At 39.9% G+C, this 16,152-nt stretch overlaps 1 protein-coding gene across 1 annotated transcript in view; it reads left to right on the top strand.

The window, feature by feature from the left end:
* Positions 1 to 1,374: 1,374 nt before the first annotated feature.
* The window catches only part of NKD1 (NKD inhibitor of WNT signaling pathway 1), an 86,170-nt gene continuing 71,392 nt past the window's right edge, over positions 1,375 to 16,152 (top strand). Inside the window, exons 1-3 of the mRNA XM_056526358.1 lie at positions 1,375 to 1,614; positions 1,745 to 1,777; positions 4,145 to 4,251. Coding sequence (XP_056382333.1) covers positions 1,590 to 1,614; positions 1,745 to 1,777; positions 4,145 to 4,251 — 165 coding nt within the window. The 5' untranslated portion in view covers positions 1,375 to 1,589. The remainder of the gene's footprint in view (positions 1,615 to 1,744; positions 1,778 to 4,144; positions 4,252 to 16,152) is intronic.

Genomic DNA, 16,152 nt, shown 5'->3' with positions numbered 1-16,152 from the left:
GCACAAGCTAGCTGTGTTCTTCTCCTACTACAGTGCAGGCACTGATGATTGACGTCATCGGGCCTGCGCTGCATACGGGCAGAGGTCACAGGTCTCCTCTCAGTGAATCCACAGGTCCTGCAGCTCACACTGAGAGGAAGCTTTAACTGTGCTGGTGTGTGTGCACACAGCTTAAAGCGGCGCTCGCTTGCCTGGGGATTCGGGACAAGTGTCCTGGACCCCCATTAGCGGATCGAGTGCCTCTCCGACCGGAGCCAGCCCCGCATGCCACTCAAAAGCTTGACACAATTTCTTCTTATATTAGTTATAAGGTCATGTTGAGCGGATGAAGGTGGCCCGAATGGTTTTGTTCTGAGCCCCAGAAAGCTGATGGCATTTATGAAAACAATTATGGATCCTAACAGATCTAAGTACCCATACATCTTATACTAAAGTTGGTTGACCCTGCCACTATCGTATAGTTCGGCCCACTATCTAGGTTGATGGTAAACTCCCAAGAAAGTTTGGGTGTGCGTGGGGGATTTTCACTAACCTGACCCTTTTGTTCTATGACCGATAAGCTAGAGCTAGCTGTCTGGCTGTGGCTTACCTCAGGAGGTAAGGTCGGGAGGTCAGAAGAGATAAAAAAATAAAGAATTGTCCGAAAGTTATTAAAATGCATGGGCACCTTTAGCACTGATGCTACAGGGTTAACATTTTATCTGCAGATAGGATGATAATGACGATGATGATAATGATTATGAGGGCCACTCTTATGGATATTTGGGGGGGGGGAGGGCACAAGCTGTGAAGGTTTCCTTTAAACTTGACAAATTATTAAATAGGATTTCCAATCACAGACAGAGAAAATTGCCCCCTGGCTCCTATACAAGGGTACAAAGCTGAGGATCCCCCTTTATGATATCCATATGCTCTAATGAGGCAAATGGATAGGGATTATCCATATGGGACAACCTCTATAAATGCATGGTGGCAGAACAAATGTATTGTAATTGTTAAGATGACTAAAACATCTGCCTTTGTATTTGCTTCTAGGTGAAGAAATAAGCCAGCTTCGTGTAACCAGGGGATCATGTAGGAGTTCTCGGTTATCCCTCTCTAGCATTATACCGTATGTTTTCCTAAGTATTTCTTCAAGGCAATTCATTAAAGCTCTATTTACAAACATCACTTTGCTAATGACTTCAAACTCCCCAATTTTCCCCTCAGTTCTGACACTCTCTTTCCTCTCACTTGTTTTTGTCGACCCTCACTCCTATCCCCTCCCCTCTCCCACCACCTCCTCCTCCTCCTCTTCTGCTCTCCACTTTCATCCCCCACTCCCAGCCCCTAACTCCTCCTTACTCTGTGTAGACTGTGTGTGTGCCTGGCAGAATGAGCTGCAGCTTTTCTAACAGGATAGCATGAGGTGTCACTGCTTCTAGGGGTCTCAGCTGCTTTTGGTTTCTGGATTTTAGGGGGGGAGGTACAGCTCCCTATAATAATCTGCTGTTGTGGATTTGTATTCCTTGCGGAATCACATGGATTTTACCCGCACTGGATTGTAATGTGCATCTGATGTCCAGGATCTGGGGGTCTCCTGCTGAGAGATGGGGAAACTTTATTCCAAACATGGTGAGTGATGGGCTTTATCTGTTCTATGTGTTGATACACTGTATATAAAGACTCTTTTATTAAGGTCAGTCATCTAATCATCTCTTTTTGTTTCTTTTCTGTACTTCATGTTGTTTCTCCTGACTGGCAGCTGCAGTTTGCAAACCCAGAGAGAGCCCTGAAGGTAGGAAATTAAATCCCCCCCAACAGACCTACTAGCTTTACTGCCTGCTCGTCCCAGTCTGTCTTGTTTGTTTTGTTATTCTGCTTTTTGTTTGCAGATTTTTTGCTGTGTGATGTAATCTATCCAATGTATCCTAGGTTTGTGGGATCATGTATCAAATGACCATAGAATCACATCATGTTAATTTGTCCTTTTTGTTGGTGGTCTGCACATGTATCACTCAAAATGTCATGCACAGCTTCCACATGACATCAAAGGCTAGATATTTTTTTTTAGTAGTGGTACTTTGTCATCTGTGTCTTTCGAGTACTCTTCACAAAGAGCAAGCAAGTTGTTTTAATTAATATGTGTTTCTTTACTAGTGACTGTCTGATCACATTCCTTTCTAACACCAGAAAATGTAAGAGCTTTTAGGTATCCCCAAAAAGTTCTGTAAGAAAAATTGACCACTTTAAGTAAACATATGCCATGCTATGGATTGTAAAAAATGTATGTATGTATGTGCCACAATGTTTATTGTCATCTAGAAGAGACGTTCCTTTACTTTATCAGTCATGATGGTCCCGAAAGAAGCATTCAGGCAGCAGTGTCCACGAAGTGTTAACTTGTTTAATAAAGTTTTTGTAGCCAAGAATAAAAAGTTTGTAGTTTAAAACAAACTGTAGACCTAGAGTGTTTTACACTGTGTACTCAACAAGTAACTTATGTTATAACTCTAATGCAGTGATTCCTATGCTTATTGTCACAGGGGAACCCCTGGAGACTTTTCCACTTGGGGAAGCTCTAATGCAATTCCTGCCTCATAGAAGCTTGATGTAGAGGCGGGTAATGCATCCTATAACTCTTGTCCCGAGCTCTAATTTAGAGTAGATAGGTTTACTGCCGTACAAGGCATCTTTGAGTAAGTTTACATCAGTTTGCCTTGCCTTTTGGAAAAGCAGCAGGTCTTGTTGGTATAAAGAACTTCTGATCAGGACTCAAGGAATCCCAGAGCTCCTGGGAACCCTGGTAGGGAGACACTGTTCCAAGGAAGGAAATGCTATGCTTTTGATATTCATTGTACTGTACTTTTATTTTGAAGTTTACTAAGTGATTTTAGTGGTTCTTGAACCTATTTAGTAGTTCTCGAACCTCTTTAACCAAGTTAAATTTCTATACTGGTAGATGTTAACTTATTCTTCAGTCATTTATTGTCCATCATGGGATTATCTATAATGTCTTGTGGGGGACAATAATTGTTTGAGGCCACTGTTTGAGGATTCCAATAAAATAGTGCTTCGTTGATGCTCAGTAGGATTAACATAATTGTAAATCCTCTACTGGGAGTGATCTGTTACTGGTCATCAGTTGTAGGAATGTTCTTAAGAACATTTCCAATCATCATTATGTTAAAAAAAATGTTGATTTAGACTCTTCTTGTGTCATACACTTGACAGGTTTCCAGTTCTTGGTGATATTTGGTTACAAATTAGAGTTAAGCCTTACATTATAAATTCCATCTGAAGGTGGCTTCTCTTTGTGGGAATATTAATCCTAAATAATGAACCAAGATGAAATCTCATGCTTAGAACACAAATTATCTATCATTTTCATGTTAGACTTCATAGACCCTGCGGCGTTAAAGCATTAATGCCCACAGTAGTTAGTAAGTGTCCAATATTAGCCATGGAAATGTCTTAAAGTTGGCATATATACTTTTAATGCTTATGTGCTTTCGGCTTTATTATTTAGTGTTTTATGGAAGCTGTGATGGTTTGATCTGGTCATATTGATTTATTACTAAACTTTCAAGGACTGGGGGTCTAGGATTTGAAGCTTCTGACGATGGACTTGTGTCTGCTTAAGTGTGTTTGATCTGTGACCAGTCCTTGTCTAATCCCTTCATGTGTCAGTGACCCCGTAAACTAGGCTTTACCAATACTTAAAGTCGATCTTTGAAATGCTAGCTTCCTGTGATCTAGTCTAATTCCCTGGAATGTCTTAGATCACTGATATGGTCAAAGTGTTTCAGTAAATTCAAAGATGTTTCTAACTTAATTTTTAATAGCTTTGTTTACAATAAGTCTAGATTGAGGTCATGCTTGATGGCAAAGCAATAAGAGTGTACTCCAGGCCATGTTACTGACAACCAACATTCTGTAATCTGACAGTCTTTGGGGATCTGTGGTTGTCTTTTTTATTATTCTATGTGGTATATCAAGTGCATGCCAGTAATTGCAGAACACCAATAATTGCATGCAGATTTAGATTTTGCTATTAAGGAGTCAATGTTAGATCTTACATAATTGGATCTGACATTTGGAATAGGGAGCTGAGTGCTTGCTCCTGTTTAAAAAAAAACTCAGTTTTTATGTTTTGTCTTTGTAGGTGACAGCTTTGCAGTAAATGCTTGTTTGGCCAGAAAGGGCATAGAAGATTGGATTGCCAAGCAGAAGTCCTCAAACATTTCCTGTCACAAACCTGGGTTTAAGAGGGTAAGTCATTAAAAGTAGGCTGAATGCGTTTAAGGAATAACTTGCTAACTGGTAATATTTATTGTCCATTAATGAACAATTCTGTGTAAAGAATTGAGCAAAAGGCCATAGTGTTGAAGAGTGTTTGACTCTGGAAATTAGTATTTTTAATCCACCATGACATATGTCTCAGTTCCAAACTGTTTTTTGATCCCTGGTAATTTTAGTAGCTTTTAATACAAAATGCCTAGCTCAAATTTGAAACATAAACCTTTTTAACATTTAGTAAAGGTATGGTTTTGTAAAGGGTGACGTTGGTTTAAAAGAGCCTTCAGAGGATGGACCTGATGGACATCAGTAGACATCAGCTCATAAGACATCAATAGAATCTTTAAAGATTCAATGGGTTCACACTGAAAAATGATCTATTACACTGGGCAACAGAACAGAGCCGTGCTTCTTCAAAGGAAATGTTTCATAGATTTTTTCTACTAATTGAAACCAGATTGTAGATTTTGTTATTCTATCTCCTGTAAATGTTTGGCTATGTTCACATCAGAGTCAAAGGAGGCACCATTCGGGGCCTACATCACAGATTCCTCCAAAATGACAGCAAGATTTTTCTGCCTGATCCAGTATAATGAAGGACGCCATTACAATTGACTCTACAGTCTATGGGGTCCATCAGGTTTGATCATTCTGAGGCACCAGCTCCTTTTTTCATTGTTCTGCTCCAGACATGAAGTAGAGGAACAAAAAAAAACAATGGAGGCTCCTACAAAATGTAAAAATAGCCTTTATGGACATGGTCATCTTGCCAGAGCTGATGATAGCTTTGAGAGATATGGTTTTAGCAGCTACATGGGCTATGGGAAGCTGTAATCTGGAGATGTTCTTTGACTTTGATAGAGAAATGCTCTAGGAATGCTCTATGACCTGTAAAATTACTGTGTAGGAAGGGGGAGGAAGGGAGCTGTGACCATCACCTATTTTTCATTGGTGTTACCTATATAAAGAAGTTGCCTTCCCTTGTTATCCTGCCTGCTGAGAAATAATCTCTACAGGAATTTCTGGGCAGAATTTCTGCCGAACATCGAGCAGGCGGCACTAGGACCGCATGGACTACATTGCCGTCCACATAGATGGCAATGCATTTCTGAGCAGATCTCCCAAAAGATCCACCCAGAAATGCAATGTAGTCTATGGGGGCAGCAATGCAGTCTGCTCGGTCCTGGCGCCACCAGCTCGATCTCCGTCAGAAATTCTGCAGTGTGAACCCAGCCTAAAAGTCAGCCTATTTGGACTCTCAGTATCCAGACTGAAAACTAAGTTAAGATTTTTTAAAATAAATATAGGGGAAAAAAATTACATGGAAAACTGAAAAATATATTGAACATAAACTAAATAGGTCATTTTCTGATGACACATTCCCTTTCAGTTACATGACTGGTTGCGCTTAAGTTCTTTTGAGCGATGCCCCTTTGCCTGGGAAGCGATAATATTTCTCATACGTGTTAGTAATGTTTGGAGACTGCCGGCCGCACAAGATGTGGGTTTTAGCATTAGTTCTAAATTTCTGGCATTGTTCCATATTGCATTAACCCTTTTGCTATCAGGCTGCTCTTCAGCAGTTTAAAGAGCGATGCGGCACCCAAGTGTGGAAGCAAAAGACTAAAAAAGATGTGTATCAGAAAGATTAAATCCTGTTTTACTACTTTGTATCTGTTCTAAGCACAACTATGTGTCACTCTTCTGCGGGAACCTTCATTTCAACACACAAGCTCCCTCCATTCATCTGTTTGATTAATGACAGCTTTCTAAGCACTTCAGAACCTAGATAAAGCAAATACGTTTATCTGAGGGCTGGGGAATAGATCAGGCCAAAAGATTTCACAGAAAGATCATAGAGGTGGAGAGCCTTTTGAAATACATGTTTGCTTTGCTTTCTTAAGGAAACAGAAGTAAAAGGTGTCAGTAGTTGTATGTAGAGATGAGCCTGATTGTTTCACATGGCTTAAGATGAGCACGGAATGCAGAAATTTGGAAGGTCATAGCCATCCACAAACACGTTTTCTTTCTTTACTTTTGAGTATCTGGCAAAGATGTGCACACACCATTCCCAGATAACTCCCAGGTGCCTATGAAATGAGCCAGCTGTTCAGATCCAAATCCAAAGAATTAAGCAATGACTACACATTTGAAAAAAATGATGAATTTAACATTTAGGGTGACTTTGTAAAGAAGCTTAGGCATATTTAGGAGTTCCATAGAATGCTACTTCAGGCCATTATACATTTAGAGGGATTCAGTGGTGCTATAAATGAAGTTGCAGATGTAAACACCCCAGTACCTGTTGACTACAGGACATGTGTATTTACAGGACAAAGTTCTATTGGTTTATATGTAAGCTGGGTCCATATGACGTCTTCTGTTGGACCTTTGAAGCTTGTGCCAGAGCCTGGACCTGCAATGATACTCTGTAGGGTAGTCAGGCAGTCCAAAGCTACTGACTCGGAACCCAAAGCAAGTTTGAGTTCTCAACGGCTTACCTTCTGTATTCCCAGTTTTCTCGCAGCTTTAGGGTAGGGTCACACGTGGCGTATTTTGCTGCGTATTTTCTGCAACTGGTTTTGCTACTTATTGACTTCAATGGGTAGGGAAATAAGCAGCAGCAAATACGCAGCAAAAAAACGGTACATGTGATCCTACCCTTAAAGAGATTTATTACTATTGGTTGAGCAACACGTCACTGGGGCAAATTTCCCTAGTGCCAATTTTGTGGCCCAATTGCAATAAAAAGACTGGTTTCTGCACCACTTGAAACTTGTAAACTTACTGAAAATGTGGTCTTCCTTCCAAGCCTGATGCAGGGCAACTTATTTATAAAAACACAATTTTTCCACACACTATGATAAGGAATACAGTGCATGTTACAATTAAAATGACATATTATGAGACTACTCAGTAGTCCTGAAGAAGTTTCTATATGTTCTGTGCATATCTATTAACATATACATTTTGTTATATGAGAAAATTCCATTCTAAAAAATGCATGCGGCCTAATGTCCATACCATTTCTTCAGGTATATGATAAAAATGAGATAAATCTAGCAAGCTTTAGAACCATAGAGTCACTTTGTTCATGTGACGCTTTCATCCATGACCCAACTGTGTTCATTAGACATATCTCTAGGCTGTAGTCCTATGGGTTCTTTTAGCCTTGTGAGATCACCTTTAAAGGTGCAGTCTTTACATCTTCATCCTACTATAGAAAGGTTTGGTCAACGTTTAAATTCCTGGCAATTATCTCATCACTGGCTACCAGTGTATCATCTATTCAACAAGTCCTTTGTTCTTGTAACACTTTTGTCTCAGAAAGTGCAGAGCACTTAGGCTGTGGAATTTCTGACTGCAGAGGGATTATAATGCTTACATTATATTTGCTGCAACTGTTTTTTTTATGTTTAATAGAAGGAGCGTTAGGACGACTCCTGCAGCAATTCGTCTTTCTTTTGATGTTCTTGTTCACAGAATGTTTATAGTTTCTAATAAAGGGATTTATTTTCCTTTTTTGTTTAACAAAGAAAATGATTAATGGTAAAATTGTTCTTCCACATACTTTAGTCGTTAAAGAAAAGAATATTCGAAAATCGAGCGAACACTGAAAATTGTGATGTCAGCATAGTATGTGCACATCGCTGCTAAAAGCTTAATCCATAGAATAGTTCAGCACTGTATATAAATCACAATTATACTGCCAGATAGCATTATGGGGTTTACACTACTGTTTCAGTGCAGTTTTAGACAGATTTTTAAGAGAAATATATGTAAGCATTATTACAGAGGAAAAGCAGTCTATTGCGCTTTATTTTAAAGGGCTTGTCCCATTAGGAAACCAGTGACCACTACCAGGGAATATGGATACAAAAGAGTGGGGTTTTAACCTTGGGACCCCACTTTGAGTGCCAGAATCATGAGCCAATAATATCAATGGCAGACACGTATTACAACAAATCAGTGGCTGGACGCAGCTTTAACTTGGGATAACGTGTTTATCTTGGTTGACTTTTGTCTTCTTGAAAACTTTTGTTTTAATGTGTCTTTGTTAATAGACCACATGTGTCAACATTTGCTGAATCTTTAAGCCTGGCTATATGTACTGTATAATCTGTAGTGAAGACTGGTTGCTAGGGGACTAATGGTTCGATTATGGGCTGGGGCTTGCCTAAAAATGAAAAATGGAATTCTGTCCTACCTCTATTCTATGCCACATCTGTCCCGATGGTGCCCAGTCCAAGCTGTGAAGCCTTTCCTAATTTTGTTTTTACCCACAGGAAATGCTTGCTAAGCCAGTTGCTGGTCATAGAGATGACCCTACTCAGCCGAATGATTCCCTGAGCAAGCATTTCCTGCATGTTGAAACAAACATAAGAAGCATTGGTCAGTCCAAATAGGGCTCCGTTGGGATAGAAGTGTCAGAGGATCTGGGCAGGTGAGTATAACTTTTTTTTCTTACCTTTACTGCCAGCCTTAGCCAAACTTTTTGTGGGTTTGGACTACACCTTTAATGATTCAGTTGTTTCTTAAGGTGAGGGGTAATAAAGAGATTGTCAAGTTACTGCCACACTGTTCTTTATGATTGGCCTGGAATGTTGAGTTAGACAATTTTTCACCTTCTCTTCTCAATACTTAATGATTCTGGGCTTGGGGGTTGAATGGCCAATGCTTATGTCATATAGAAAGTCGAGGAAAACTTTGGAAAGTTCTGGTCAAGTTAGTAAAAACTCCTGTCTGACTGAGCCCTTGCAATGCTTAATGATATGTAAAAGTAGTAAAACTGGTATTAGATAGTTAACTAAGAGTATTGTGGACACAAGGAATGTTTGCTAGTTGGCAAGAGCCTAACAGGATGTTAATTAAACAGGCAGTTTAGTATGAATTTGTGGTAAGTCTAAAAAATGTCACCCATTTGTGCAACTAGTATACCCAACTACTCAATCTCTCTGCATACAGACTTTGGGGGAATGTATCAAAGCTTGCATGCCAGTTTTCTGATGTAAAATACTTGCACATTTTTGTGCAAGCCTCATTTTGTTCAAAAAGTTGGGACTCTTCCTGTGTTCTGTAAAACGTTTGAGAGTGTTCATAAGAACGGGGTCCGTATCTACTGTTTGAATGAAGAAGCAATTGAGCATTGCCACTCAAAGTCCATGGACATGAAGAAGACAATTAAGTACAGCATGGCTATCTTTGTCACTCCAGTAGAATTGAAAGGAGCAGCAGGAGTCATGTCGGACCATTGCTCCATTCAAATTGGTGGACCCTCGTTCTCAGAAGGGTCTCAGCAGTGGAGCCTCAGTGATCAGGCTCTCAAGGCTTGAAAGGCTCTGTGAGGGAACTGAAATATTACATTGCACATGTTGCACTATGTTCGATCAGTGATTGACAGGCTTGTTCATGCATGCATTCTGGAGACAGGCCTACCTGCTAAGCAGGACAGCCACATACTTTGCTTCTATTCCCAATGACAGCACCCACTGGAGACCTCACCTTCTTGGATGATTTACGTCTACTTAGGCAAACTTTTTAATCAGTTGAGGAACATTCCATTACTTTTTAATAGTTACACTTTGTGAAGGCCGGATGGCAGCAAAGTGGTTAAACTTGTCAATGTTTGCATATTAATTCATGGTGGCAATACCCCTTTAAAGGGACTAAATACTCTTGTGACATAATGAAAGGATTAGCTGCAGTGCCAGTAATGTAACAAAGCCGGATTCCAAAGAATTAACTCTGAGCGATACCACTTGCTTCCATAAGCTTGGTTCAGCCCTTTGTACAGAGTTTGGGACACTAAGCCCCCTCCCCATTAATTCATCATTTTGGGATCTGACACAAAGCAGATGCGTTGGCTGACAATTTGTTAGTGAACCATCTGGATTTCCAGCTGCTAAAATCAAAACGGATATCCAGCTGCCTCAGTGTGTGCTTCACGTATACTTTTCACCTGGAAGATACTATATATTTTAAAGCCAGCCATTCTAGAGCAGATGATGAAAGCATATATCCAATATCAAACTAAAACTGCTTTACTGCTATAAGCGTCAAATAGAAACACTACCTGTGTACCACATTGAGCAACAACCCTTTGAGGAGCCAAAATACGTGTGGAATAGTGGTTGTTACATTACAGTAGGTCTAGAGACTACTCAAAATACAGACGAGAAGCGAGTTTGACTCTTTAATATATGTTTATATGCCATGGATATGCTGCAGATTTTCATCCATAATTTGTGGTCGGAAAATCCTCATCATATTACAGCACCGGCATGGAAGACTATTTAACAAACTTCTTTCACAGACTGCGGAAAAATATACACAGAATCCACATGGAAATTGACCTGTGGTTCTGATTTTACCTGTAAAGTTGATCTTCCCCCTATCCTTCAGATCATGTATGGAAAGACACATTCCTTTCTGGGAAGGTGGCAACCATATGATGCCCAGCTAATTTAATGCACGAGACCTATTCATTTTAAATTGACAGAACTTGCTTGTCATCATATGTTGGCTTGGCACCTGTGCCACCCAGCATGAAAGGCATCTCTCCAAGTCTATTAACTGGCAGAAGTCCATTTTTACAGGCCCCATTTATATCTCCAGCCTGTCAAATTGACATAAATGGGAAAGTAATAATAAACATTAAATAAGTTGTGAAATGTATTCTTGGAGATTTTGCTATGGATTACTTGTGGAACCAAAGCAAAATCCAAATATGGAGATTTTAAACCTACCCCCCTCCTTTTTTTTTTTTTTTTTTTTCAGAATCTGCAGAAAATTGCCAGGCAGCAGATTCACAACAAGTCAGCACCAAAGCCTGATTGTATGTAGATTTGTTTTACAGCGTTCCCTTCAGAAACACTGCAGACTTTCCACCCACAGATGCACAGTGTATCTGTTTCATGTGTACATACACACATTTTTGTGGCATTTTTTCATTAAAGGGCAGGCACACATCCTAATTCTTCCTTTACAACCACCTGCCATCATCTTTTATATCAGGCAATCACACCCTCTCCACCTTGCCTCACCAACGGTTCTATAGAAGGTGTAGACTGACCTCAGCCTTTTTCCTGACTACATTCATGTTTCATCCTCTGTACTTCATTACCTCTCTTGTGTAGGTCCCAGACTCTTTACTACCTGTGCTGCCCACCCTGAACTAATTGCTTGCTTCTGACTACACATGTCAGCTGCCAGCTCTAGGCCTCAGCCTATACCTGGTTTAGATCCCTGTACAGGTTTTAAAGGATAAAATTGGATAAGCTACCTAGACCTTGCGTGTTACTAAATAAATGAGAAAACTAAACAGGAAGTAAACCTGTCCACACAGTTTGTCAGGATTTCCTGTACAGTTCTGAAACAAACAGTCTAGAAGAAATCCCTAAGAGAACACAGGTTCATTTTCTGCTGATCAGTTTCATTTTCAGAGGAACAGGGAGTAACAATCTTTGTATCCTACTTCAGATTGAGCAGAGAGGGGAGGCTCCTGCTGCAGCCAGTTGTCTTAGGGTCCAAGCCATCCTGTAAATGAGTGCAGATCTGTCATGTCAGGTATGGAACAGTGCAGGCCTGAACTGGCCTCTGTCCCTATCTTCTTGGACTATCCGCCCTAAATGGCAGACCCCAATTAAATGATCGTCCCTACGCTGGACTGTTCCCTAGTGTTTATGCTTAAAGGGAAGGTCAGACAGGTTAGGTCAATACCAAACTGGTATGTAAAAACAGGCCAAATGGTCAAAGCCGGAAAACAGTACAGACTCGGAACAAGCAGCATTAGCAGGCAAATTCAGGGAATTAGGCAATCAATAAGGATTCAGAGAACGTTAGTGAAGGCTTAGTAAGACTGAATATTATTATAGACACTATAGGCAGGCATGGGATGCTGGCATTGACTCTGATTGATCCTGACTGGATGTGATAAGTTCCTGACAGGATCTGGTAGATCATACGGCTATGAAAAAGCTGTTGACGGCAATGCAGTCCACATGGATTTCTGTCAAAAGAATGAACATGTTCATTCTTTCAGCGGGTCCTGAAGTCTGAAATTTCCACAGTGGGAATGGGTCAATGGAAAAGCCATTCACACTTATGTTAGATTCATGCAGCTACGTATCCTGCTCAATCTGAAGAAGGATAAAAAGATTGTTAATCCCTGTCCCTCTGAAAATGGAACGGTTCACACACAACAAATCTGCTGCTGGGAACTTTGAGCTGCTTTACAGTATGTCAGGATAACTCTAATGAAAATGTAAAAGTAAATAGAAGATACATTTATATGTGACTTTAAGATTAATTCATAGCTTCCCAAACTAGCCAGAATGTTACAGTGCACTTATAGTACTCTTGAGTTGGTAGCATAATAAAATCAAAAAATACTTTAGAAATAATGTTTTTCCTTAGTTTTTCCTACAACTATTCTTTTCACCATTTTTTCAGGCTGCTGCTTTTGTATTCCTACAAGATAAAAGAGAGGGGAGATTAATTTTAAGGTTTTATACCTGGCTGAGAAGGGGTTAATGCTGCAGCTGAAGCACATAAACAGACTGGGAAGGAAGTAGCTGAATAAATACAGACTCCCAGGGTGCTTTGAGGTAGTAGCCAATAAAGACTTGGAGGAGGACTAAAGTGTGGAGGACAATCAGTCGTCTCTTTTAGAGGCAGCCTTTCATGTAAGGCTGTTAGCAGTTTTGGAAGGGGTCGGGACTTCACCTCTGTGGTCTCCTTCATGTTAAAAAAATAACATCAGCAGCTCCTGGTGAAGCCTTTGCACTGTAAAAATAAATAAGAGCATGGTTTTGTTTGCTTTTATTTTTTATTTTTTTGAAAGGACATGTCTGTCTCACTATGATCCACTTTTCACTATTGAATATTTTTGGGGATAAATCAATATGGTCAATACTACAACTGTGGGAATAGGATATGAAAATGAATTTTTAAAACAACATGATGCTGCTGCATGATGTTGTGATGTCTGACTCACTAAACAAGTTCAAGGGGGGCCTGGATGTTTTTCTAGAGAGTAATAACATTAAAAGTTATGGATACTAGGTGTATGTGGATAGAACATTGATCCAGGGATTTATTCTGATCACCATATTGGGGTCCGAAAAGATTTTTTCCTCTCATGGGGCAATTGGCATCAGCCTCATTGGGGTTTTTTGCCTTCCTCTGGATCAACACAGTAGGGTTTTAGGTTGAACTCGATGGACTCTTGTCTTTTTTCAATCTTACAAACCCCTTTACTTAAAGGGATTGTCCAGTGTAAAACAGCTTATTCCCTATCCACATGCACACCATTCATTTCTGTGGTAGAGCCAAAGACACCCAAGCACTACACCAAGGCATCTCCGGCGCTCCCATAGAAATAAATGGATGATGTTGTGTCTGCAGCCCAGGGCACACAGAGAGCTGAGGCATCGTTGTGGGGCATGAGTAAAAAAAAAAGATGATCATTTAAAATGAAAAAAATAATTAAAAATAAAACCACTCTGTACACTTAGCCTCCAGCAATGACATACCATCATATAGTACACACTCCTGTAGTGTTTATTTATTTATTTTTTCATTTGTATTATAGTCTTTGAATAAAGATGTGTTTCCCCGGACATTCACATTTTGCTGTGTATCTGCAAGTAATCAGCAGCAAAATCCATAACATTTGAGTTTTATTGCAGATTTTGACCTCTCCCCTGAACTCAATAGGAAAAGTCCAGATTGTAGATCATGCAATACCAGCATACTACCATGATCAGGGTTGCTGACCTTTTATCTTTATTGGTTGATACAAATCATAAGTAGTAATTCTCTATAACTCGGGTATAGATTTATTACTTAAATGTACCGTGATCTGAAACATCACATTCACATTGTCAAGCACTATCACCCCAGCTTAGAGGGGTACTCCGCCCATAGACATCTTATCCCCTATCCAAAGGATAGGGAAGAGAATGTCTGATCTCAGGGGTCCCGCCGATGGGACCCTGTAATCTCCGTGCAGCACCCATGCTGCACTCAACAGTCTAAACAGTTAGTTTAGAACACTGGGTTTCCGGGGCCAGAGACATGACGTCATGCCACGCCAATCCCATAGACATGAATGGAGGGGTTGCAGCCTCTGGCCCATGAAACCCAGCATTCCAAACATACCCCCCCAGAGATCATGGGGGATCCCAACAGCGGGACCCCCGCGATCAGTCACCTAACCCCTTTAATAAATTCACAGGCTCATCAGTTCTTTTTGGAACACTGCAAAAAAGTGTTTACGTACTGTTCAAAAATGTATGGATAGTGTGCAACTTTGACCATAACAATGCTGACACATGCCACTGCTGACATAATGCAAATCATGTACAGGATCCCAATAATACCTTCTTAAAAGAGCCTCATAATACTGCTATATAGTGTCCCTTCAATACTGCATTTCAATTTCCAGACACTAGAATACACTACAAAATAGCACTAAATGGTCCTAGTTTGCTACCCAGTTTGCCATTTCCTAAAACCTGCCCTGGAACAGCAGTACTGTATGGAATAGCTCCAGTGATCCTATGGTCAGACATATGCAACTCACAGGTGGTGGGAGTATCCTACTGTTTACTGACTAAACATATGGGGCCTTTTAATTATTTTAATGAATGGTGACCAAAGGGTATATTCCCATATGTATAGATTTTTGTCAAAACCCCAAGTGTGAATTTTGGAAAATATGGCACGCAGGGTAACATACCCCTTTACTGGATAATATGTCTCCCCATTCATATAGTAATCTTCAGCTAAGTCACATATTATATCTTTTAGAACATGGTTTTCAGGAACATTGCTTCCTTAATTTAGCCCTCTCGCTTTGAGTCAGAATGGAGAAAAGCAGCCTGTGTTGACCAATATGTAATGATACTTAATACTTGATACTCTAATTAAGACTATGGCTGGCCATACACCTAACATAATGGTTGGCCAAAATGGATGGTCCTGGCCATTTCAGCCAACTGTGTGTCATCTGTAAATTGTCAAATGATTCTTCGCTATGGCATAAGCAGGCTTTTCATCTTTTTGACTAAAACTTTATTTTTAAGACAAATTACTGTAAAACCTGGATTTCATGATGCAGTAGCTGCGGGGCGTCCTGCAGCACCATTACCAGTAAGTTTGAACCTTACAGCTAGAAGCAGATGTGTGAAGGTCATCTGCAATGTATAAAACTTGTGTGGATTTCTCCCTCATGACTATTTTATATTAGATCAATTTGTTTTCACATCCGGTTTAGTCCCTTCATAATGTTTGTCTCTATGCTTTCAGTTAAAAAAAAAAAAAAAATCTTTCAATATTGATTCTGTCCAAACTTTGTTTAGCTATGTGAGTCCTGGGGACAAGCACATTCTTGCAATCTTTTTATAATGTCACGGAGGGTCCAAAAGGATTTGAACTTCTTGTTCCTTAGATCTTTGCTCGAAATGTGGAAAGACTTTTGAAATCCTGGCATCGAACTCTGCCAAATTCTTCTGAGCTCTGTTGTGAATCCTAGCCATATAAAATACTTATTTTCTGAGCCTGTTTCGTTACACAGACAGAAAAAAATGCAGAGTCCTGGATGGAGATCCTCTTTGTTTTGCTTGTTTGGATGTGAAAAAAGCTAATCTTTTCATTCTTTCTTTCTTTTTTTTTTGTTTTCCCTTTGACGTCTATTGTGTTTTAGGAAAAACATCCAGGCAACTCTAACATAGACAAACCCCACTTACAAAGGCTGCTCTGTTAAACATCTTTTAAGAGTTCATTTTGATGGGATTGAGAAGTTTTTGGCAGGTGAGACCAAAGGGATCGTAAAAGACAAACTTAGTTTGCAATTATTTAGACTTGATAGTA

This window comes from Hyla sarda, chromosome 6, assembly GCF_029499605.1.
Source record: "Hyla sarda isolate aHylSar1 chromosome 6, aHylSar1.hap1, whole genome shotgun sequence".
Lineage (NCBI taxonomy): Eukaryota > Metazoa > Chordata > Amphibia > Anura > Hylidae > Hyla > Hyla sarda.
The sequence above is the reverse complement of the archived record's forward strand: the minus strand, read 5'-3'. Positions and strand labels throughout refer to the sequence as shown.